The sequence below is a fragment of the Maniola hyperantus genome, chromosome 11 (assembly GCF_902806685.2).
Source record: "Maniola hyperantus chromosome 11, iAphHyp1.2, whole genome shotgun sequence".
In the NCBI taxonomy this organism is placed as follows: Eukaryota; Metazoa; Arthropoda; class Insecta; order Lepidoptera; family Nymphalidae; genus Maniola; species Maniola hyperantus.
In genome coordinates, this window is record NC_048546.1 from 14661451 (window position 1) to 14686246 (window position 24796).

At 38.1% G+C, this 24796-nt stretch overlaps 1 protein-coding gene across 1 annotated transcript; it reads left to right on the forward strand.

Annotated features, from left to right (window-relative positions):
* The first annotated feature begins 6134 nt into the window (after positions 1–6134).
* LOC117986499 (organic cation transporter protein-like) lies at positions 6135–24557 on the forward strand. Its single transcript, XM_034973337.2, has 7 exons — positions 6135–6831; positions 17754–17955; positions 18735–18835; positions 20001–20155; positions 20536–21177; positions 21832–22013; positions 23848–24557. The coding sequence occupies exons 1-7, from the start codon at positions 6671–6673 to the stop codon at positions 24025–24027; spliced, it is 1623 nt and encodes a 540-aa protein (XP_034829228.1). The 5' UTR covers positions 6135–6670; the 3' UTR covers positions 24028–24557.
* Positions 24558–24796: the final 239 nt, after the last annotated feature.

Here is a 24796-nt window from a genome sequence, read left to right on the forward strand (position 1 = left end):
GAAGTCGTGGGGATCATCTTGTTTTTAATACGTAAATTGCAGGCACGGCAGGAATCTATACTAATATTATACTAAATATCGATGTTAATTTTCACGATTCATTACTAATTAAAGCGTGAACCTGCAAACCAAACCGGACTAAATCGATGCTCGGGAACTTTGCCCAGAGGGGCTATGGAAAGTGGAGATACCACTAGAACTGAGACGGCTTGATCCACTTTGCGAACTTTGCCACTAAACTCCTGTAAATACACATTAGCCCAATGCGTTCGGCAAGTGTTGGCCAACGTGTAAACGTTGTCTCCTAATTGATGAAAATCTTAAAAAGTTCGCAAAGTCGGAGAGCGCTTGCATCACGGTAAATATATGTACGCCAAGTTCGCTGCACGGGTTCGCCGAATAAATTCACCAAGTGCGTTGGGCCTATGTGTTCAAGGCCTTTAGCATATTATAGTCATACACAAACTTACGTATAAAAATATACCTAGGAAAGTTTTCACTCGTTAATGCTCTGAGGCTTAGAATGAGTTTGCATATCGCTTGGCACTATAAGGTCAGTGGAAAATGAACCTAAACCATCTTGTTTTAAGGTTCGATTTCATCCATACATTTACAGTCAGCGCGCGCCCCCAACCCCTTCCTTTTTGGAAATCGGTTGTAGCTACTGAATAAACGACTTTAAAACAAATGTCAGGTACTGATTCTGATCGCAACTAAATTTTAGAGTGTAGGTACGCATCTTTTTCTTACCAATGTAATAAGAAAAGGACAGACAAACTTAATTTAAAACTGTCAAACCTCGTGACTTTAAGTGCCGTGTTTAAATTTGTAGAGAAGCACTATAATTTGGAGTCTAATTTAAAAATCATTTTCCGTCCCTTTTATAGCAATATTAAAAAGAAAAAGATGCTATAAATTAAGTCTAGAGAAAAACATCAGATTAGACGCCAATATTTAGGTCCAATGTACCCTGACGTTTTTGTTTCGATAGGTATTCGAATCGAAAACTGACCACGTTGTCGAGATGCGAAAACTCGTTTTAAGACTAGGTGAGTATACCATGGGTATAGTTGTGCTCTAATTGATACCTTTTGTATACCTTGTATAGAGACGCAAGTACACTATATATAAAATAGCTGTTGTATATAAATAATTCAAAGTATAGAAATCTTTATAATTAATATAACTTTTTAAACCTGTTGTTCCCTGTGTACACTCTAGGTAGATGTTTTCGCATTTGATGTTGACTGTACTGTACATAATATATAAAGTTTGAACATATAATGTAAAAGTGTAATAATTATTATGTTACATAAAATGTTTGTTTGATTTTCATATTCCTTATAAGTTTTTCTTAGCTGTTGTGTGGCTGTTATATGCCAAAGCAGGCAGAGAAGTGTAGAGTAACAAAAGTATTAAGCCAAGCAATCTTCCTACCTAAAGTAGGGCAAAAGAACCGGCCAAGTGCGAGTCAGACTCGCGCACCGAGGGTTCCGTACCTACTACAGTAGTATTTTTTCAAAATTTTGCACAATAAATCAAAAACTATGGTGCGTATAAATCTGTTTTAGAATGCACAGGTGAAGCCCTTTTATATAATACCCACTTGATATAGTTATCTTAATTGAAAATTGAAAATACTAATATTTGTTCATGAACACATTTTAATTTTGTTCTGTGATGTCACCACAAATTCACGGTTTTCGGATTTATCCCTTTACTTGTGCTATAAGACCTATACCTTCTAACCTACCAAAGGAGATCGCCCGTGAACGGGCCCTCTTTTGTGGCGTCGTGTCAAAACTTAAATTAATTTTTTTTTAATGTGTTATTTTTTTACGATTATGTTTTATAACGACTTTTTATCACTCTATTATTGAAAATATCCACAATTACAGTTAGAATCGTAAACATGCATTTATTTTGAAGAAGTATTAATTAAATATAACCTCAATATCAGCAATATAAAAAATAAGATTTCTTTATAACCAGGGTGAATAAATAGAAATCGTTTGCAGAATATAAAGAGTTAATTATTTGTCTACAAAATAAAATTAAAACCATGGTGACCAAAAGTTCCTAAGAAAATGGGCAATCTCTTTTCATGATTCTAGGTCAACGGGAAGTACCCTATAGATTTTCTTGACAGACGATGGACAGACACAACAAAGTGATCCTAGGGTTCCTTTTTTTTGAGGTACGGAACCCTAAGAAGGTGAAAAGCTAAAGATTTGTAATGATGGAGATACAGAGTACATTGGTAAGGTTAATAAAATAGTCCGCAACAGGGTGAGATGGCAATCGTGGTATGAGGCGGGGGGATGTCCCGCACACCCGTTACCCGCACGGATTAGCTCGAGGGCTGTGCGGGTGTGCGAGGTGTTCCCTCGCCGATTGCCATCTCGACCTGAAAAAAAAACTGATTTCGACATTTTTCAAGAGCTGATCATACCTTTACGAAAGAATACTTATTATTCGATTGGCACCTCGATAACACTATCCAGATGCCCTCGTACTGAATTTCAAGTAAGTACCTACTTACAATAGCACAAAAGTATATTACACTAGCTTATGCTCGCGATTTCGCCCGCGTGGACTACACAAATTTCAAACCCTTATTTCACCCGCGGATGCCTACGTCATAATAGCTATCGGCATGCCAAATTTCAGCCCGATCCGTCCAGTAGTTTGAGTTGTGCGTTGATAGATCAGTCAGTCAGTCACCTTTTCCTTTTATATATTTAGATAAAGAATACATTTTAAAGATTTCGACGGTCCAGGTTCGACTTCCAGCTGCGTTACTAACGATCCAAATTCGTTCATTTTCACCCGACTGCGGCGAAGCCCTTAGAAAGGAGGGTTATGTGTTTGAGCTGTATGTATGTACGCCCGTTCCTATCTCCGCTTGTAACTACTGAACGGCTCAACCGATTTTGATAATTCCGGGTTAGCGCGGGGACTGTGCAGGGCGTTCCTTCCCGATTGCCATTTCGACCTGTCGCGTACTAATAAAAATCTGATTAATAATTAGGTACTTAGATAGAGGTCGCTGGTCATTACTCGTTGGCTTTATTTTAGCGTTCGGGTCGCCATAGACGTAAATGACGTCATGAGAAGTTCAAAATGGCGGACGTGAAGAAAAATGAGAAAAACTGCCCAAGGAAAATAAGTAGGTACTTACTGAAGTATGATTTCAAAATACTTTCTGTTGTAGAATTATATTTTTGAAGTAAAACTTAGAATTTTATGTAAGTAGGTGGTGCTTTAAGTCGCTTTCCAGTTTCCTATTGGTATGATTTACCTACACTATAAAAATTATTTCCTACAAAGTAGCGGAATTGCCGTAAGGCTATCAAGAAAGAATCCATAGTAAGTAATTACTTATTCTCTATTATGAGGAAGAAGGATGTCTAGGAAGTTGACGAAATAGTGACAACGGTAGGTAAGTTGATAAGACATCCAAGAGACAGTCAGTATCATAGAATTCCTTGCAGTAGGACAAACAATACGTAAAATACCTACTTAGTTAAAGAATTAAAGACTCAGACATTTTATCAGATAAATCTTATAAAAACATGATAAGGTTATGTTTTCAAACAAATAACAAGTCTCGCTTTATAAGTGGACTCTACATAAAAATGAAAATTAAAGCAGTTTTTATACCCATATAAGGGTAGGTACAGCACGCGGCCGAAAGTAATGTACATCGGCCTTTAGAATGACATTTCGGCTTTGTAGAGCGTTGTCTCTGTCAATCATACCTCTATGATGTTTTGTCGGTCTCAGGTCTTAACGTTGGGACAGCGCTCTATTTGCTATCTCCTTCTAAAAGTCGATGTACATTACTTTCGGCCGCGTACTGTACTTATATACCTACGGATAATATAAGAAACGAGATCACAAGAAAAAATTTAAAAGAACAGCATCATAGCATCATAGCAGCATCAGCAGGTTCCCGTCCATGCATAGGTAGACTACGTCTAAGTACCTACAATTATTTATCTCAAATTTCACGTCAAAAGTACGATTTTAGTTAATGACAGTTGACCCATAGACGTGAGGAGTCATTTTGTACCATTTATTTTGTACCTACGGACTGCATAGTACCTACGCGACAGGCCGAAATGGCAATCGGGGAGGTAATGCCCCGCACATCCGCACAGCCCCCGTGCTAACCCGGTGCGGGCGAGCGCGGGTGACGTGCGATTGTGCGGGGCGTCATGTAGGCATCCCTCTACCTCATATAGTCCGCCCGATTGCCATCTCAACCCATCGCGGACTATAGGGTATAGGTATATTTCCGGGAGAATGCAGAACATGACAAAGAAGTTCTGTTTATAATATTCTCTATGATGATAAGGAAATGTTGACAAATGACAATATGGTAGACAATCACAAGTTGATAAGAACGTACATATCTACGAAAAATTTCATAAAGATTTAATGCATTTTAGAGATAAATTTAATAAAAACGCGAGACTATATTATTATAATAGTTGAACCCATTACTTCTATTGAATTAGTTCTACATAAATAATTAATTTTAAATAACTTTGGTATACCTAACTGATGCCTACGTAGTGATAAAGATCGCAAAAATAACATATAAAAATAATATATTAGTTTATGATAAAAATACACCTTTCCCTATGCACAGTAAATAAAAGCAGGGCTAGAAAAATTAGACACAGAAATGTGAAGTGCCAGACAAAAGCCAGACTCTACAGAAAACTTTTAGTGAAACCGTGAACAACAGGAACATAATATTTAGGTGAACTATAAAGTGCCAGACATAAACCAGATTAAACTGCTATGAGTGATGCCAACATACAGAGGCGATGTGAACCTGGACGAGATCCTAGTGGAGATCAACCAGTACGGGCGCTACCAGATGCAGAACTACCTCCTGGTCCTGGTGGTGATCATTCCTTGCGCTTTTCACAGAAGCCAGTTCGTGTTCGCCGCTGCAGGTGTTAAGGCAAGGTAAGAAAGACTTTGTCCAGAAGGAACGAAGTCGCCGTGAAATGTTTTGCACGTATAGGTAGTACCTACGCGACAGATCGAGATAGCAATCGGGGAGGGAACTCCCCGCAAACCCGCACGGCCCCCGCGCTGACCCGGGGCGGGCGAGCACGGGTGTGCGGGGCATCCCCCCGCCTCATACAACGATTTCCATCTTATCTGTGGCGGACTATAGTATGTACGGGCGTGCGTGTAATATAATACGTTATTTTTTATTTATTCAAATAGGTAGGTACAAATTAACACTTGACAGCAAGCTCACCTGGTGGTGAGTGAATAGAATAGAATAGAATGTTTTTTTTATTCATGTAAACTTTTTAAAAGTGCTTATGAATAGTCAGGTAGTTTTAATTTACCACGAAACACTCTGTGCCCAGCTGGCACACCTAAAAGCCAATAATTGGGAATTGAATTGAATTAATTTACCACTGGTTCGGAATGCCGTTCCTACCGAGAAGAACCAGCAAGAAACTCGGCGGTTGCTGAAGATGTGAAGATGCAGTCTAAGCTGGTAGCGGGCTAACCTGGCAGGGGTATGGCAACTAGCACCGGGCGCGCGGCGGCACCACCTAAGGTGGTGAAATAGGGGTTTGAAATTTGTGTACTCCACGCGGACGAAGTCGCGTGCATAAGCTAGTATGGTATATTAATCTTACTTTGAAAGTTGAAAATATTAATTATTTGTTCCTAAACACATTTTAATTTTTCTTTATGATGTAACCACAAATTCACGGTTTTCGGATTTTTCCCGTGTGCTATAAGACCTACCTGCTTGCCGAATTTCATGATTCTAAGTCAACGGGAAGTACCCTATAATAGGTAGCAGACAGATAGACAGACGACGAAGTGATCCTATAAGGGTTTCATTTTTTTATTCCTTTTGAGGTACGGAACCCTAAAAAATGTAATTAAGTTAGTAATTAAGATATTCATAAAAAAATGAGTAGGAACACTCAATATTATTATTATCTCGTACCTACTTACTAGCTAATCTTCGATCTATCATCGTTTTATCGTCAAATTGCGACCAACGCCGAATACCTGGCGATTATTTCGCGCCTACCGTAATCCATCCTTGAATTAGCGCATTGCTCGTCAAGTCTTCAGTCGGCGTGATACTGACAATCCACAGGTTGCCGCCAGTCGTCGCGGACGAAGGTGTGCGAAACAGTGCAAAAAATATGCTAAAACGAAACTCATAACATAAAACAAACTAAAATTATAACATAAATTTATCATCAATATGAGAAACTTACCTAATTTAATAGGTATTATCAAGTGTTAAGGATTTAAGTAAAAGTTACAAAAAGTCACAGAAAAGCAAGAAAAATTCAATAACTAAAATACTTAGTTAACTTTAAAAAAGTGTCGATCTTGTTGCGTAGGTATATTGTGTCGGACGTGTAAATTATAATAAATTATCTACAGCCGCAAAAGAAAACCTGTACAAATATTAACATACTTAACTCGATAAGGAAAAATTTGTCCTTATAGAAATATTACAATTAAAATACTTGTATTAAGTGTAAAAAAAGTAGCAAAAAATCCTCAAAATGAACTAAGTAAGTAGGAATATTCTCGTAAGTGTTCGAATATTATCATAAAAAGACGTGGTTTTTACAAAATTGAAGTGCGATATTTGGAAAAAATGAGTAAAGAGAAGATAATAGACCTGGACGATATCCTGCTGGAGCTGGGGCAGTTCGGGAGGTACCAGCTGAAGAACTACTGTCTGATCCTGATACCGATCATGTTCAGCGCGATCTACAACAGTCAGTACATCTTTGCGGCTGGCAATGTGCCTTATAGGTGAGAACACAATACGTATTTCCATGAAAATTAGTGGCCCGCCCGCCCTGGCTTTTCTGACTTAGTCAACCCAAAAAATCGACCAAGAGCAAGTCGGACTCGCACATGAAGGGGTTCGTACAAGAAATAGCACATTTTTTTAAATTTTCATGGCGGCCTTTTGAGATTCATATTGTTTGTTGTTATAGCGGCAAATGAAATACACATTCTGTGAAAATATCAAGCCTTTACCTACGAGTATTGGGGCGAAGCCACGTAACACTGCGGTGCGACACGCGAAAGTGTGTTTGTTTGTTGGTTTGTCCTTCAGTCACGCGCAACAGCTCAGTGTTTAACATTTTGACGACCTCCCTGGCGCAGTGGTGAGCACTGTGGTCTTATTAGTGGGAGGTTCCGGGTTCGATTCCTGGCAGGGGTTTGGAATTTTATAATTTCTAAATTTCTGGTCTGGTCTGGGGGGAGGCTTCGGCCGTGGCTAATTACCACCCTACCGGCAAAGCCGTGCCGCCAAGCGATTTAGTGTTCCGGTACGATGCCGTGTAGAAACCAAAGGGGTATGGGTTTAATAAAAACTGCCATACCCCTTCCAGGTTAGCCCGCTATCATCTTAGACTGTATCTTTACTTACCACCAGGTGAGATTGCAGTCAAGGGCTAACTTGTACATAATAAAAAATAAAAAAATTCTATGAAAGCCAACGAGTTCATTTGACATTGGTTGGTTCTACATTGCTGCTTCACTGAGTGATATTAAGACATTTTTTTGTAGAAAACCTTCAATGGATAAAAAATAAATGTAAGCTCGGTGGCTAGCATTCAGTTTTAGACACAGTACTTTAGTACTTTTTATCCCAGAAAATCGAAGATTTCTTACGGGATTTTATAAATCCACACAGATGAAGTCGTAGGCATCAGCTGGTAGGTAACAAATAATAACAAACTATAAGATACTAGCTGACACGCCCCGGCTTCGCTCGGGTGGAGTTTAGAAAATTGAGGGGGAGGTTGAATTAAATTTTTCTCCCCGTAAGAACCATCCTCGTACTTCAAGGAATATTATAAAAAAAGAATTAGCGAAATCGGCTCAGCGGTTCTCGAGATTTGCGTTGACCAACACATTTAATGATTCATTTTTAACCGACTTCAAAAAAGGAGGAGGTTCTCAATTTTTTTTTTTTTTTTTTTTTTTTATGTATGTTCCCCGATTACTCGAAAACGCCTGGACCGATTTTGAAAATTCTTTTTTTGTTTGAAAGGGTATACCTACTTCAAAGTTGGTCCCATTTCAATTTGGTGAAGATCTGATGAAAATCTTCGAAGATAGATACTGGAACTCCTCAACGGATAAGAGTAAATTGCTCGCGATCAGTGTAATAGCTTAGTAAACAGTAGATTTTTAACCAGTCATAGCATAATTCCATGGAGCCACTAAAAATTGTGAAATAAAATTTTTTTACAAAAAAAATAAAAACCGACTTCGTTACACAAACACTAAAATTGAAAAATAATTTAATTTATTACCGAATATATTATGTATACAAGAGTTAATATAGTTCCATAATAATATTTTTTGGGGTCGGTGCCAATGAGGTGCCATTGTGGAGTCCCATAAAAATATGAAGTCTAGACGATTCGCGCAGCTAAAGCTAATTGGCACCGGCACCAAAAAGTATTATTATGGAACTATATTAACTCTTGTATACATAATATATTCGGTAATAAATTAAATTATTTTTCAATTTTTAGTGTTTGTGTAACGAAGTCGGTTTTTATTTTTTTTGTAAAAAAATTTTTTATATTATAGATTATAGACATTGCTAGACATCAAACAAACAACTCTAGGTATCATATCAGTCATAACAGCCACTCAAGTAATTAACTAAGTAACAGAAACTTACTGGATTTTTATGGCAGATTAACTTCCTTACATTGTTGAAGTTAGTAATTATTTGAATTATTTTTATGTAAATTTTATACTGTGAATAGATTAGTTACAAAGATTGTTGCAAATATGTGGAAATAATTTTAGGTATTCTTTAAGTAATTTTTCCAGCGTTCAGTACCTATAGTATAGGTGTAGATAGGTATAGTATAAGTATAGATAGGTATATATAATTGTTACCATAACAAAAGAAAATTAATTAATTAATCATGTATTTTCCTATTCAAATTCAAGTTCAAATTTTTAATTCAGAATAGGTAACATGTTACGCTTACCTACTGATAATCAAAATTGTTAATTTGTAAGATGATATACTTAGTGGTGATAATAGGCTACTTGACTCATATCTAATTTCGTCCAATAAATGATTATTTATTATAGTATTTTGCTTAAGACAACGAAATATATCAATAACAATTATTAAAAACGCAGGATGGATATATAAATCCAATTTAAAAAAATACAATTTTTATTTTTATTTGAAACGCAGAAAACGCTGTCAGTCATGATGTGACAAAAAAGAAAACAAAGAAATGTCATCCCTATGTCACGCGGGGACTAACGTAGTATCCATATATATAAAATTTAGAGTCCTGACTAACTTATATATCAACGCACAGCCTAAACATCTAAACAGCTGGTCCTAGATACATGAAATTTGGTGGGTGTGTTCTTTGTAGGTAAAGAGAAGGTATCCACTAGGAAAGGATTTTTTGAAATTCCACCCCTGAGTGGGTTAAATGGAGGTTTGAAATTTATGAAGTCCACGCGGGCGAAGTCACGAGCATAAGCTAGTTTTTATATATTTCTAAAAACTCATAGTAAACGTAAAAAAATATCGTTTTCTCGTTATAAATTGAATAAGTTATTAAGTAAGACTTACAACAAAGTGATCTTTGCAAAAATAAATTTGGGTTGAAGTCGTTAGTCATATAGGATCCCTTTAAGCAAGTCTTTGCGTGTTACGTACCTATATTTATTTCACTGGGCACTCTAATTCACAACTTTCCTGTGGTCTTTATCGATGCGTTTTTTACATTCTTGGATGATAGGTACAATAACGATAATTACTATATTTTTCATGTAAACTAGTATAGAAGTCATGTTTATTAAACTTTGGGAGGTTATGCTGTTGTTTACAAATGCATGACGTCAGAGCACAGATAATCTATCGGCCAAACATGGCCGACAGTGTTTTTACCTGTCTAAGAAAAAAATATTTTTAAATTAAAGTTTTACGGTTTTTAGGGCGCAAAAAAATATAGTGTTAATTTTTTTGATATAATAGGACAAATATTAACCATTTAAGACCAACTTAAAAAAAATGTCAAGTAGCCTATTATATACTTACGTAGGTACTTAAAACTAAAGCTACGAGGGTTCTAAACGCGATTTTCGATCACTGAATAAGTACAAACTTGAATCAATTTTCAAGCAAAACGGCCTAAAACTACTAAAATCTAGTCCAAAGATCGTGATTTCAATCACTGACATAATATATTTATCATCACTGATTACAAACTTGAACTCATTTCCAAGCGAAACGGCTTAGAACTGAGTCCAAAGTTCGTGATTTCGATCAAAACGGTATACAAATACAAATACAAATTTCTTTATTGCGAATCTGGGTAAACAGTGGAGATGTTACAAAACAAAAAGGTACAGCCAAATTCTGCCTATTAGCATGCAATATGTTATGATATTCCTAACAACGTGTACATAGTTTTGATAAAATTAGCCAAATTTAATACTTAGTCACAAAAGAATAAAAAAACAAGATAGTACTTAATACAAAATATGTCAAAAGGTAACCATCAATACACACTAAAGGAAAAAATGACATCTTAGATATTCGTCAACACTATAAAAATATTTTTAATTAAATATTCGAATAACTTCTTTTTAAGACTTTCTATTTTATTTATATTTACAAGTTCTCTTATTTCCAAACGGTACAAATACAATTGCAGTAAAGTTGCAACAGCTTCTATTCAGTTTTTTGCTCCTCCTGTAAAATTTTATTTCGTGCAAATTGCAATTGCTTACCTATTACTATTACATTTGTCAACTCTTCAAATTGTACAGTACGTGGCTGAAAGTAATGTACATTTTTGTACAAAACAATGTACTTTGTAGAGCACCGTCTCTGTCGTTGAGATCGACAAAACGTCATATAGGTTTGAGTGACGAGACAACGCTCTACAAAGCCGAAATGTCATTCTAAAGGCCGATGTACATTACTTTCGGCCGTGTACTGTACCTACCTAACTAATACGTTGATAACTTTTCCCATACCTAAGCCGAAAGCTTTTAAGTACACAAGTACTTGATAATAATAATAATTAAGTATGTGGGATGAGGGAGTTCAATAGATACCGAACTTCATTATTGAAATTTGACGTAGGTACTTGAGCATTCGGTACCCCGATATACCTACCTTTGTACTGCTATCTGCATAGGCTTGATAAACAAGGCTCTGTCATAAGGCTTGGCGTCCATTGTCAAACTATTAAATAGAGGGTCTTCCAAAATTCGTAAAATCAACGTTCGCTAAATAGTTTCAAATTTGCTAGCCATTTCAAATTTCAATAAGATTTATAAATTTAATTAAATAATAGGAAGCCAACGGTATACAAAGATTTTTTTTTAAATATCTAAATTAAAAGTAAAACCACAGCGTTAAAAATATAAATTAAATTAAATCCTTAAAATAACATTAAATCTAAAACCTCATCAAGACCACCGCAGCGAGGCACTGTACCCAAGATGCTGAGTGCTGGCAGCATTACCCCTTTGGATGGCCAAACTAATTTTATGACCAAGGTAGCTGCCAGCTCTCGGCTCCCCGGTTGACTCGATAACCCTTTTCGAAATTTCCTCCAAAAGACTTTTAAATTGTAAATGAATTTACCTTAATTGTAATTGCCTGATTCTTTTATTTAATTTTTATTTTATTTATTATAGGAAAATCAACAGCGAAATAATACAATAAGTTTCTTAAATGCTACTTACAGAAGTATGGCCAATTACAGATTTTCTCGAAAAATTAACAATATATAAGAGTGAGTTAAAATTATTTCATACAGAGGAACAAAATTAAAGAAAAAAAAAACAACAAATATTGGCTAAGTACATGACATAATATCAAAACTAAGTGGATGAAGGAAATAAAAACATAGCTATCCTTGGAAGCCTAGAGTAAAAAGGAAAAAATAAACAAGTAAATTATGAAACAAATATAAAGTGTGTGTGCGTGTGTGTGTGTGTGTGTGTGTGTTCAGTGTATGGGTAGCGTTAATTACGCGTCCATGTATGTGAAGTTGAAGAATATCCTTTCTATCGAGGAGAACCAGCGAGAAACTCTTTTCAAACACTCTATTAACAATGTTATGGCATGTAGGTACGTACCTACGTACTGTACCTAATTGCTGTCATAAAGTAAAGTAATTGCCTGCTCATGTGTGCCACCGTGGATATTTTGCACATGCCGACTCTCATGCTGTCGTCCCATCGCTCATCATTGACTAAATTATAATATTTTTGCACTAACACTACTTAGGATTACTTTGGTAAAAAGATAATGGTTAATTATTTTTAGATACCTACCTACTTGAATTGAGGAATGCTATCAATCAATACGGACTGTTATCGAATGATGTTTTATTTACTTTAACATCGTTATTGTCGAGTTTATTGATCTTAGGTTTACCTAAGTACCTACGTACCTGCATCTTTAAAGTGGTTTTGAATAGTTTGTGATTTATCGGTCGATTTGTTATAGTACCTACCTACCTATAACTAGTACTTTTTTTTTATTTTTTTTTTAATCTTTTATTAACAGGCTTTAACTAGTACTTTGGTGTACAATATTACCTATTGTGTTTTGACTTTTGATGCAACAGAATTACTTATTAGGTATGTCTAGTTCATTGAATAAGTAAGGATTTTAAAATTTAGGAAGAATTCATAATTTGCTTGTATTACCTAGATACATTACTTTATCTAAAAGAACGAACTATTTATTATCTTATTTAATTAATTAGAAAGATTAGATATCAGTCTGTTAGGAAAATAATTAGATTTTTACACGTCAATAATTATTTTACATATTTAAAGTACCTAGATAAATAAATTATAAATCGTTGGCAATTTTAAATTCGTGGTTTTATAGAAAAGTGGTTTAGGTTATAGTCCACCACGCTAGCTCAGTGTGAATTGGCAGACTTCACAAGTTCACACACCTTTTACTCACGATATATTCCTTCCCTATTAAGGCATGTGACCTATTTGATTTTTTAGGGTTCCATACCTCAAAAGGAAAAAAGGAACATATAGGAACTTATAGGAACCTTATAGGAACATTTTGTTGTCTGTCTGTCTGTCCGTCTGTGCGTTGTGTCTGTCAAGAAAACCTATAGAGTACTTCCTATTGACCATATATATCACAAGTAAAGGAATAAATCCGACAACCGTGAATTTGTGGTTACATTACGAAAGAAAATTAAAATGTGTTCATGAACAAATAAGTACCTAGTTAGTATTTTCAATTTGCAAACTAAGATAGCTATACCAAGTGGGGTCTTAATATTATGAAAGGGCTTCAGCCGTACATTCTAAACCAAATTTTATTTATTTTTATGCATAATACCTACCTTCTTAGTTTTTGATTAATCGTGCAAAACGTCTGTATTACGGAACCCTCGGTGCGCGAGTCTGACTCGCACTTGGTCGGTATTTTAAAACTATTAAGTACAAGCGGATGCCCACGACTTCGTTCGCGTGGAATTAGGTTTTTTAAAAATCCCGTGGGAACTCTTTGGTTATCCGGAAAGAAAAGTAGTCACTCTACAGGTCTTTGTCTATACCCATGCAAAAAATCACGTCAATCCGTTGCACCGTTGCGACGTGATTGAAGGACAAACCAACAAACCAGCAAACCAACAAACCAACAAACAAACAAACAAACACACTTTCGCATTTATAATAAGGGTACTGATGGATCTACTTCGTTTTATCTGAAGCCAGATATTAATGTGCTATTGTTATAAAAACGTGCCGATGACCCTTTATTGCATCGTTATTATCGCCGATGTTATTATCCACGCCCTAACTTTTATTGCGACTACGATAATTGCATGAAAAGCGAAGCGATAAGTCAGTCGATGATAATTAATTTTGTTCTTTTCGGAGCGTCGAGTCTCGCGTCAGTACCCGTAGTACAAGATTTTACGTCTCACCAAACGAAACCAAATTCGAGAGTCGAAATACTTCCGCGTTACAGTAAAATGGACCTAAACAGCCTTGAATTGAAGTCAAATATTCAATGCCACTGATTTTAATTTCACAATGTTTCCGCTTGGAGCGCTGGCTGTAGAAGTGTAGACAAACTTGAGCTTTAAAACAAGGCATTTAAGATCCAGTTTACTGTAACGCGGAAGTATTTCGACTCTCGAATTTGGTTTGGTTTGGTGAGACGTAAAATCTTGTACTACGGGTACAGGACTCAGGACGTCAGTGGCCCCGTCACGAGTAGATATCCCTATAGAGGGGAAGCTTCCTATACTGTTCAAAATTTTATATCTATAGGGTTGTCACCTGTTGCAAGTGAAAGATTAAAAGAAAAAAAAAAACTAAATATAAGTCCCGCAAATTGCTAATGACATGACAGACAGACAGAATGACAGAATGACAGACAGACAGACAGACAGACAGACTGACAGACAGACTGACAGACTGAATGACAGACTGACAGACTCATAGACAGACAGACTGACTGATAGACTAACAGATTGACAGACTGACATAATGACAGACTGACAGACTGACAGACAGACTGACAACAGAATGACAGACCGACAGACAGACTGACAACAGAATGACAGACTAACAGATTGACAGACTGACAGACTGACAACAGAATGACAGACTGACAGACAGACTGACAACAGAATGACAGACTGACAGACAGACTGACAGTACCTAGGTAGTAGGTACTAACTTACTGTAGTAAAATGAATGAATTCTCTCGAAAACACGCGCACGGCCCACAGCCCTGACGAACCGACCACCTCTGAGCCAAATCGTCACATCGCATCGGCGTAGCGTCGTCCGTGACAACGCGCGCCGGTGAGCGCATGTGTGCGTGAGCGGCCGCTATGAGTGAGTATACCTACAGAAAACCGTTTGTATGAAGCTTCCTCTCTGGTCTACTCTGTGGCTTGAGCCTCCCTTCGCTGCATGCCTGCCACGAGTTTAGGCTTTGGTTCTCGTCCTGTCATCAGTGCTGGATTAAGCCAGCGCTGATTCTGTAGCAAATTCTATCAAGGGGCCCTTGGATTGCTTTAGGTTATCAAGTTTACAGTGTTAAATAAAACAAAACTGTTACAAACAAACTTTTCTGGATTTAGATTGGCCGAATTTACAAAGATTACTTTTCATATCGATTTCTCTAAGTACATCGTATTCAATAATATTCATTAAAAAAATGAGGTGAATGAGGTGATTAAGACGTTTTTGGCTCATCGTGTTCCTTGACTAATTTTTAACAAGTTTTAATGTTATGAAAGACGTAGTTACATACTTTTTTACGGTCAGAAAACGTTGACGCGCGGGGCCCCCAAATGTGCGGGGCCCGTAGCATTTGCTACTTTTGCTACGTGGCTAGTCCGCCACTGCCTGTCATTTTAGTTTAGTTTAGAGATTGTGTACAGCAGAAACAGCCACAGAGGTTGTTGATTGCAGATGCACAAATCAATAGGTAATATTGATCGTTTTATTTCTAGAAGTCTAGAACGCTAAAGAGACGTATCTATTTCAAAGAGATGTCTGACACTCAAGGTGACGGTGAGGAAATTGGAAAAGGAAGTGTTTATTTAATGATGTCCACATTAAGATCTATTCTCATGGCAGGCAAGTGTCGGAAGGGCTGAGTGGGCCAAGGCGTTATCCTTCTCGTTGCTTTTCCGTAGTTTGTGTTTATGGAAAGACTATAGCTGATGCCCGCAACTTCGTACGCGTGGATTTAGTTTTTCAAAAATCCCGCGGGAACTCTTTAAATTTCCAGAATAATAGTAGATTATTCAACACGGGGGGTAATGTAATGTCTTACGTCACGGACGCCGGGATAAATCCCAAGCGTAACGAGGGATTCTATAGAAACTCTAAGTAGACGAGGACAGGAGAAGGGAAGATAGGATAGGAAGATAAAGATTACATTGATATTACCTATTATAATACACCAAAATTAGGTAGATAGGTATGTAATTTTTTTTTAATTTATTTATGTAATATTACAATAAAACTTAAAGCTAGCCTTATCTAATTACTATATAAATCATGACCGCGTGGAATGGCGCCAAGAATACTGGCTGCATTTCCGCTCTGGACAGCCAGGCTGATCCGTTGCGCAAAAAATGAGCCAGCCCTTCTGTCACCAGATGAGGCTATTAATCGCGGTGAAATGTCTCGTAAAAAATTTTTAGCACTAAGACTCCATGGCCCCAGGGTCTCCACGGCAAACGGCACAAAAATGTAACTCTCTATAAGAGAAGCATACTTGCGCCGTAATGTAATTTGATGAGACAGGTAATTTAGTAATCGGTAAGTTTGCATGTGAAAATGTAGAGCCAGCCAGAATAACCATTTCGGTAAATAGACTGCTAAAATCATAACCCTTCTTTTGGCTTTGCCGTAGTCGGGTAAAAATAAAAAAGTCACAGTGGTCTAAAAGCCTGTCGCTACCGTTTGTAGGTATTCAACGAATTACGTTTATTGGAAGTACAAAGGGAAGAATGACCTGCAATCAGATTAAGAGGTCAGATTCATTACAAGTATCGTCCTAACCACTAGGCTATCACAAGCCGTGATCTGAATATCTGCCAATCCGCACTTGGCCAGCGTGGTGGATAATGGCTTTCTCATACTGAGAGGAGATGGCTATGGGTTGATTACCTAGTAGTAGACCAGTTATGACCTAGGCCCGGTTGTAGATGCGTGGATGACAATTTAAAGATTTTTCTTGCAGTTGTAAATGATTTATTGAGCGCAGACCGTTGGTTAGTTTTTAACAAAAAAGAACAAAGGAATTTATGAAAACGTCAATTGATACAACAAATATATAGAAAATTGCGGGTGGTTATAAAAATATTATGTTGCATGAACTGACATTTGGAAAAGATAATAAATGTGTGATTTTAAATTATTAATGTTTGATTCCAAAATATTAAACATGAGTTATAAAAGTGACTAATTTATATATATACAATAACAAAAATAATATAAAGAAACAATTAAAATTAATTAAGTGAACGATAAATAATAAGAAATAAACAAAAAAGCATATTATACAGTCGCAGACTATGTAAACGATAAAAAAGCTTGGATTTGACTCGCTCCAGCAATGCACGGGGCTGCAATGGCTTGTATAGTACGGTATAATAACATTGTAAATTGAAAAATTAAAAAGAGCAACCGCCGAGTTTCTTGCTGGTTCTTCTCGGTAGGAACGGCATTCCGAACCAGTGGTAAATTAAACCTGACTATTCATAAGCACTTTTAAAAAGTTTACATGAATAAAAAAAACATTCTATTCTATTCTATTCTATTCTATTCTATTCTATTCTATAAAATTATGAGTCGACGAATTGGTACGCATTTGCTACGAAGATGTTGTAGGCGCTTCAACAACGGTACTACCTCGGTACGATGCCTTGCAGAAATCATAAGGATATTGATAAATAACTGCCGATAAAGAAATAAAGGGGCTATTGGCATTCAGGCTAGCTATAACTTCTAGCGTCTTAAGTATTAGATTTAGCAGTATAAGTACCTACTACTTAGAATCTAAGTAGCATACTGCTACTAATAGTATCTTACTCTTAGATACTATAACCACATGAGATCGCTACCATGGCATCGAAAAAACTAAATTGTTGTTACAATATTTACCTACTTTATCAAATAGTTATCTCATTTCATTTCAGATGCAAGGTCCCAGAATGCGAGTTAGACCCGCCAAAGTTCGAAACGAATGGGTGGGGCAACTGGGCCCTGCCCGACGGCAGAGGGCGCTGCGAGCGGTACGTCCCGGTCGGCACCTCCTGTGCTGCCGACTCCTTCCATCCCACCGACACCAAGCAATGCTCCCGATGGGTGTATGAGAACCACGACACTATTGTATCCACTGTGAGTTTATCTTTTACCTTTCTTGAGGTCGTCCTTACTGACCATCGATGTATACTGACCCTTGAAATTTTAATTGGACAGATTGAACGGTACCACTGGCTGATAGATAATGCAGCTTATATTATACTAGCTTTTGCTCGCGACTTCGTCCGCGTGGACTACTTAAATTTCAAACCCCTGTTTCACCCTCTTAGGGGTTGAATTTTTAAAAATCCTTTCTTAGCGGATGCCTACATCATAATAACTATCTGCATGCCAAATTTCAGCCCGATCCGTCCAGTAGTTTGAGCTGTGCGTTGATAGATCAGTTAGTCAGTCAGTCAGTCAGTCAGTCACCTTTTCCTTTTATATATTTACTGCATGCCAAATTTCAGCCCGATCCGTCCAGTAGTTTGAGCTGTGCGTTGATAGATCAGTCAGTCAGTCAGTCAGTCATTCAGTCAGTCAGTCACCTTTTCCTTTTATATATTTAGATACTGGACGGTTCGGGCTGTTTAGCATGCAGATATCCATTATGACGTAGGCACCCGCTAAGAAAGAATTATTGAAAATTCAATTCCTAAGGGGGTGAGATAGGGGTTAGAAATTTGTGTAGTCCACGCAGACGAAGTCGCGAGCATAAGTTAGTCCTACATAAGCCGGTATATTTCCCAGAATGTCAAATATCTTAAGAAGATTTCCCCTATTAACAAAAAAATTTAGGCAATAGGCTAATTTATGAAAATATTTTCAGTAATAGTTTCAACGGCGTATAACGTTTTGGTTTCCACATGTTTCAGTTCGACCTGGCGTGCGAGGAGTGGAAGCGGACGCTGGTGGGCACGCTGCACAGTGCGGGCATATTCCTGGCTCTGCCGCTCACGGCCTACATCTCTGACAAGTGGGTTTAAATGTTGTATAGCTTCTAGATAACATGGATGTCAAAAGGAGGCTCAAAAGAACCAAGCCGTTCGAATTAGTGTTAAAAAGTACATAAGTGCAGCGTTTGTGTAATAGTGCTTGTGCTACTTTATTTTTCTAGGTCACAAGAACATAGTGAACTGTAAGTACGTGTTAGAATAAACTAAGGACAGTTATTGGACTGTAAATTAGATTTAAAAATTAATCATAAGTAGAAGTTTAAGCTAGAATAATATTACTTATTAGCCCATAGGCTAGATGGTAGTAGTAATAAAGCTGCCATTTTATAATGGTGCTTTATGGTAGGAAAAAAAAAAATGTTGTATAGAAGCAGGCGTCACTTTGCGGAAGTCCATGATATACAATGAACCGAAAGCTTAATTTGCTATAATCCACTGAAATAGGTCGAATCTGTATAGTGCAACATGCAGCATGTGAAATGCACCGCGGTGTCGGGGCGAAACGTGCGTCGAGTGTGTTCTGGGATTTGTGTGGTGCTGCGTGGTGGTGGTGCGTATTGCTTGCTGAGTGGCTGCTTTTCCTGCATGGTTAGCAGTGGGGGGGCGGGCGGTTGCATTTCGCATGCTGCATGTTGCATCATACAGATTCGACCTGTTTCAGCGGATTACAGTAAATTAAGCTTTCGGTTCATTGTATAAGTGGGTTTAAATGACTTATTGCAATGTAGGCACAGTACGCGGTAAAGTAATGTACACTGACCTTTAGAAGGAGACAGCAAACTTGTAAAGCACTGTCTCTGTCGTTGAAACCGACATAGGGTAACATAGGTATGACGTATGAGTGACAGAGACAACGCTCTACAAAGCCGAAATGTCATTCTTAAAGCCGATAAGACAGAGAACTCATGTCCATTATCATGCGAAGGAAGCTCGCTTTCTTTGGACATTTCCAAAGAGGAGCCCAATTCTCATTTCCAAAATTAGTTTTGGAAAGAAGAATTGAAGGCAAAAGGCCCTCAGGTCGCCAAAGACGCGATAAGGCGGTGGACAGAGCCCGAAGTTAAAAGAGCCGGCTTTAAATAGAGAAGCTATTCGCATGATGACGTCCAAACTTAGTTTCGAAGAAGGCACGCGATGATGATGATGATGATACTTCTTAATAGATACCTACTTTTTCACTTCCAGTTTCGGTCGTCGAGTGGCCTTCATCCTGACAGCCGTGGCCCCGGCGGCCGTGGGGCTGGGACGTTCCTTCTCCCAGAACTACATCACATACGTGAGCTTAGAATTCTTTGAAGCTGTCGTTGCTGCTGGTGTCTACAGCTCTGGCTTCATTCTCGGTAAGTCATTATCATCATGACCAACCCATCGTCGGCCCACTACTGAGCACGGGTCTCATCTCAGACTGACAAGGGTCTGCCACATTGGCCAAGTGGGAATTGACTGACTTCACACATCTTTGAGAATATTATGGAGAACTCTCAGGCTTGCAGATTTCCTCACCTTGATGTTTTCCTTCACCGGTAAAGCAAGTGATATTTAATACCTCGACCTTTCAAATAAATTCCTAATACACTTTCGCATAATACTATAAGTACGCAAAATCCTCAACACAGGAATGATCATAATTGCATTTTTAATGTTCTTCTACTATTCGCTTAGTTAGGTTAGTACACACGCAAGCTCAAAACATACATTAAATTATATGTTTTCATTTCAGCTCTTGAAATGTTGGGGCTGAACAAGCGGGTTCTGGGAGGCAACCTCATCTCCTGCACCTTCGCAGTCGGTCAAGCAGTGGTCGCGCTAGTAGCGTGGGCTGCACCCAAATGGAGAACCCTCACCAGAATCCTCTACGTGCCTTCCTTCCTCTTTATATTCTACTACTTCCTAATAGAAGAGAGTGTCAGGTGGTTGCTCAGCAAGGGAAGGAAGAAGGAAGCGGCTGCGATTATTTTTAAAGCAGCAGAGGTTAACAACAGAAAACTTTCTCCTGAAACTATCAAAATGTTGACAGACGACACACCAACGACAACAGACCATGTCAAAACGCCAGCGGAACCTGAGGAGAAACAAGAAAATCTTGCGTTACAAGTGTTAAAGTCCAAAGTGTTAATATCGAGGTTGTTTATATGCTCGTTCTGGTGGATCACAGTGACGTTCATCTACTACGGACTCTCGATAAACTCGGTGTCTCTCGCGGGGAACAGCTACGTGAACTATATCCTCACGGCGTTGATTGAGATCCCTGGTTACTGCATCAGCGTTTTAACCCTGGACCGTTTTGGAAGGAAGAGTTCGATTATGACCGCTTTCTTCGTTTGTGGAATCTCTCTAGTTTGCTTGCCCTTCATTCCTGATCGTGAGTTTGCAACTATTTATGACGAATAATAGTTTTGGTAACTTTTGCAAATTTTATGTAGTAGTATTTTCCACATTAACTTCGTATTTGTAGAAAGTCATATAAACTGAAATCGTGTGCCAATATTTTATATGATGGTGTTATCATCATTTTTATTTTTATCATTTAATTTAATTTCGTCTTCGTTTATCTGCATTAATTTATTATTTAACTTAAGTGCACTTACAAACTTTATATTAAGTACTTAATTATTACGTAGGATGTAGATATAAAACTTTAGCTAGCTTATGCTCACGACTGCGTCCGCGTGGACTACACAGATTTCAAACCCCTCTTTCACCTCTTAGGGGTTGAATTTTCAAAAATCCATTTTTAGCGGATACCTACATCATAATAGCTATCTGCATGCCAAATTTCAGCCCGATCTGTCCAGTAACTGGTTTGAGCTGTGCGTTGATAGATTAGTCAGTCAATCAGTCAATCAGTCAGTAAGTCACCTTTTCCTTTTATATATTTAGATTTTAGGCAAAGTTTTTGGAATATAAATGAAAACGTAATGTAGAATTCATTCTTGGCAAATTCTTAGAAATTTTGTTTCATTAGTTTCTTAGATTATCATGTAGAGTGGAAAGTAGCCTAGTCATCACTTTACAGATCTGCTATGGCTGCAGACTTGCCTGAACTTGCTGGGCAAGCTCTGCATCAGCATGGCGTTCAGCAGCATCTACATCTACACGTCGGAGCTGTACCCCACCACGCTGCGGCACAGCCTGGTCGCCGTGTGCTCGATGGCCGGACGGATTGGTCAGGTTGTCGCACCACAAACACCTCTTTTGGTCAGTCCTCAATTTTTTTATCATATCGATGTTTTAATAACATTTAAGGTATTAAAATTTTTTCATAAGTACAATCATCCAAAGTGTGTCTGTCTGTTACAGAGTTACCGTTAAAAGTCACAAAAAGTTAAAAGTCACGACTGAATCAATCTAAATAGAATTTAGCAGATGTATATTATAACTGCTGCGCGATTGCGGGAGAATGACAGCTACAATTTCACGATCTCTGTCGAATCTCTGATTGGTTAACGCTCGCTCACTATTGGCTACAATGCATTGTTGCAACAAGAATCGCACAAATTTTATTATTCTGAACCTTTTGACAATGGGGATTGGCAGAGAGGTTTTGAAATTTTAACTTTGCTTAATTTCTCGCTTCTTGGGGCCTCTATTATGGTCGGGGCTTCCATATCCATCGTCAAATATGGATTACGAATCACGTGCCTTCATGGTGAATTTCGATGGAGTCTTCAAATGTGATTGCACTGAAATCAGCGCTGACCATAGAGTTGACGATGATGAGCAAGCTGTTCATTAGTATGGTACTTGCCACGTAGGCGTATGTCTGTCTGTCAGTTGTCTCATCACTATAGACTGCCCTTGAAGTAGGTCCTCAGGTGTGTGATGAGTTGATGACCAACAGCGGCGCTGACGGTAGCGCTGACGATGACGGGCAAGCTGTGCATCAGCATGGTGTTCGGCTCCATCTACATCTACACGCTGGAGCTGTTCCCCACGCAGGCGCGCCACTCGCTCATGGGGTTCTGCTCCATGGTCGGCCGCGTCGGCTCCACCGTCGCGCCCATGACGCCTCTGCTAGTCTGTTCTGACTTCTGATACCTAGTATAATGCAGCAGTAGAGATTCGTCTAGCCATTTCTAGTGATTTGATCATAATGTTGCCTACAACATGGCCCTAGGTGCCTTGACCCTAGGTCAAGAGAGTACACCTGCAGTGGCGTGCAGGTCATAGAGGCATAAATGCACTGCTTACCCCAGTTGTAATGGCTCAATGCATATTTTCATTATCACCTGCCAGTAAATAGGTTCCTACCTAACTAATGCTTACCCTGGCTTCAAACACTGTGCACGCCACTGTACACCTGTATACTTAGTTCTGTATAATGTAGTGTACTGTATAGTTAGTAAGGTAGTGTATATTTAGTTCTCTATTCTGGTAGTTAGTTGGTATGCAGAATGTATTAATTAAAATTATTGTTATTGCATTACCCGTGGGTACTTTTCTGGAGTGCTTTTGTGTACCGCTAGTAGCCAGTGGCGTGCAGGTCATAGAGGCATAAATGCACTGCTTACCCCAGTTGTAATAGCTCAATGCATATTTTTCATTATGACCTGCCAGTAAACAGGTTTCTACCTAACTAATGCCTACCCTGGCTTCAAACACTGTGCACGCCACTGCTAGTAGCTCATAGAAGACTACGTAGGTAGCTATCATTCATTTAGTTTGTTCTAGTATGAGCGCATAGTACCTACCTAGCTAGGTTTTGAATAGATTTAGGAGTTTTTTCTGGTAACATGAAGTAGATAAAGGTATTTTTTTCGTAAACCTACCCCTGATCTTACGAGTCAAGACAAAGCAAACTGCCTTGGCCAACCTAAAAACAATAAAACTAAGGTATTGTTGGATAGCAGGATGTTGGATAGGAAGTAGGCGAGACTTTGCAAAGTCTGTGATATAATATAAAGAACTACAAGCTTAATCTATATTCTATATGTATAAAAGGAAAAGTTGACTGACTGATCTATCAACGCACAGCTTAAACAACTGGACGGAGCGCGCTGAAATTTGGCATGCAGATTGTCTGTTTCACCAGATGGCGTACATGGAATCGCTGCCCTACCTGCTGTTCGGCGTGATGGCGGCCACTGCAGGGCTGCTGATGCTGCTGACGCCGGAGACGCTGCACATGCGGCTGCCGGACACCGTGCGGCAGGCCGAGCGCATCGCCGTCGTGCCGCGCTCCACAAGAACCACCGACGTTATTGTGGACTAGACTACACATACCATAACTATGAAGACAGTTGTTGAAATGTTCATGGGCGGCGGTAATCACTTAACATTAGGTGACCCGCCTGAACGTTTGCTCGCTATCTCTATTTAAAAAAAAAATAGAAACGCCATGGAACTCCGCTGATCTAACCCTATCTGACACGCACAACTTTTACTTAGGCTATCATCTATAGACCAAAACTACTTTGTTTCAATTAAAACGCGACGATATATAAATTTTAGCTTGGGAACTGTTCGCGGCCATACATAAATCAATTTTGTATATACTGCTATACCTAGTCTATAGTCTATACCTAGACTTGGTATAGTATATCTATAACTATACCTAGTCATTTTTAACTTAAGTTGATTAGTTAATTTATAATACAAGTTAGTAGGCACCTATGTATACTACTACTTTATAATGTCATTTACTTATAGATACTACGTATTAGTTAATTTTCTTTCTTAATATTTAATAGTTTTGAATAGTGTAAAAATACTAAGGAGTAAACAAGGATTACACAAAAATATTTCAAAATAAAGTATTTTAATTTAAGTAACACTTTTCCTGTATTAATTACCAGCTAATGCGACTTTCGTGTGGATTTAGGGTCTTTAAAAATCCCTTGGGAAGTCTTTGATTTTCCGGGATAAAAAGTAGCATATTATGTCCTTCCCCGGGATATAAGATAACTCTGTACCAAATTTCATCAAAATCGGTTAAACCGTTGAGCCGTAAAAAGCTAGCAGACAAACAGACAGACACACTT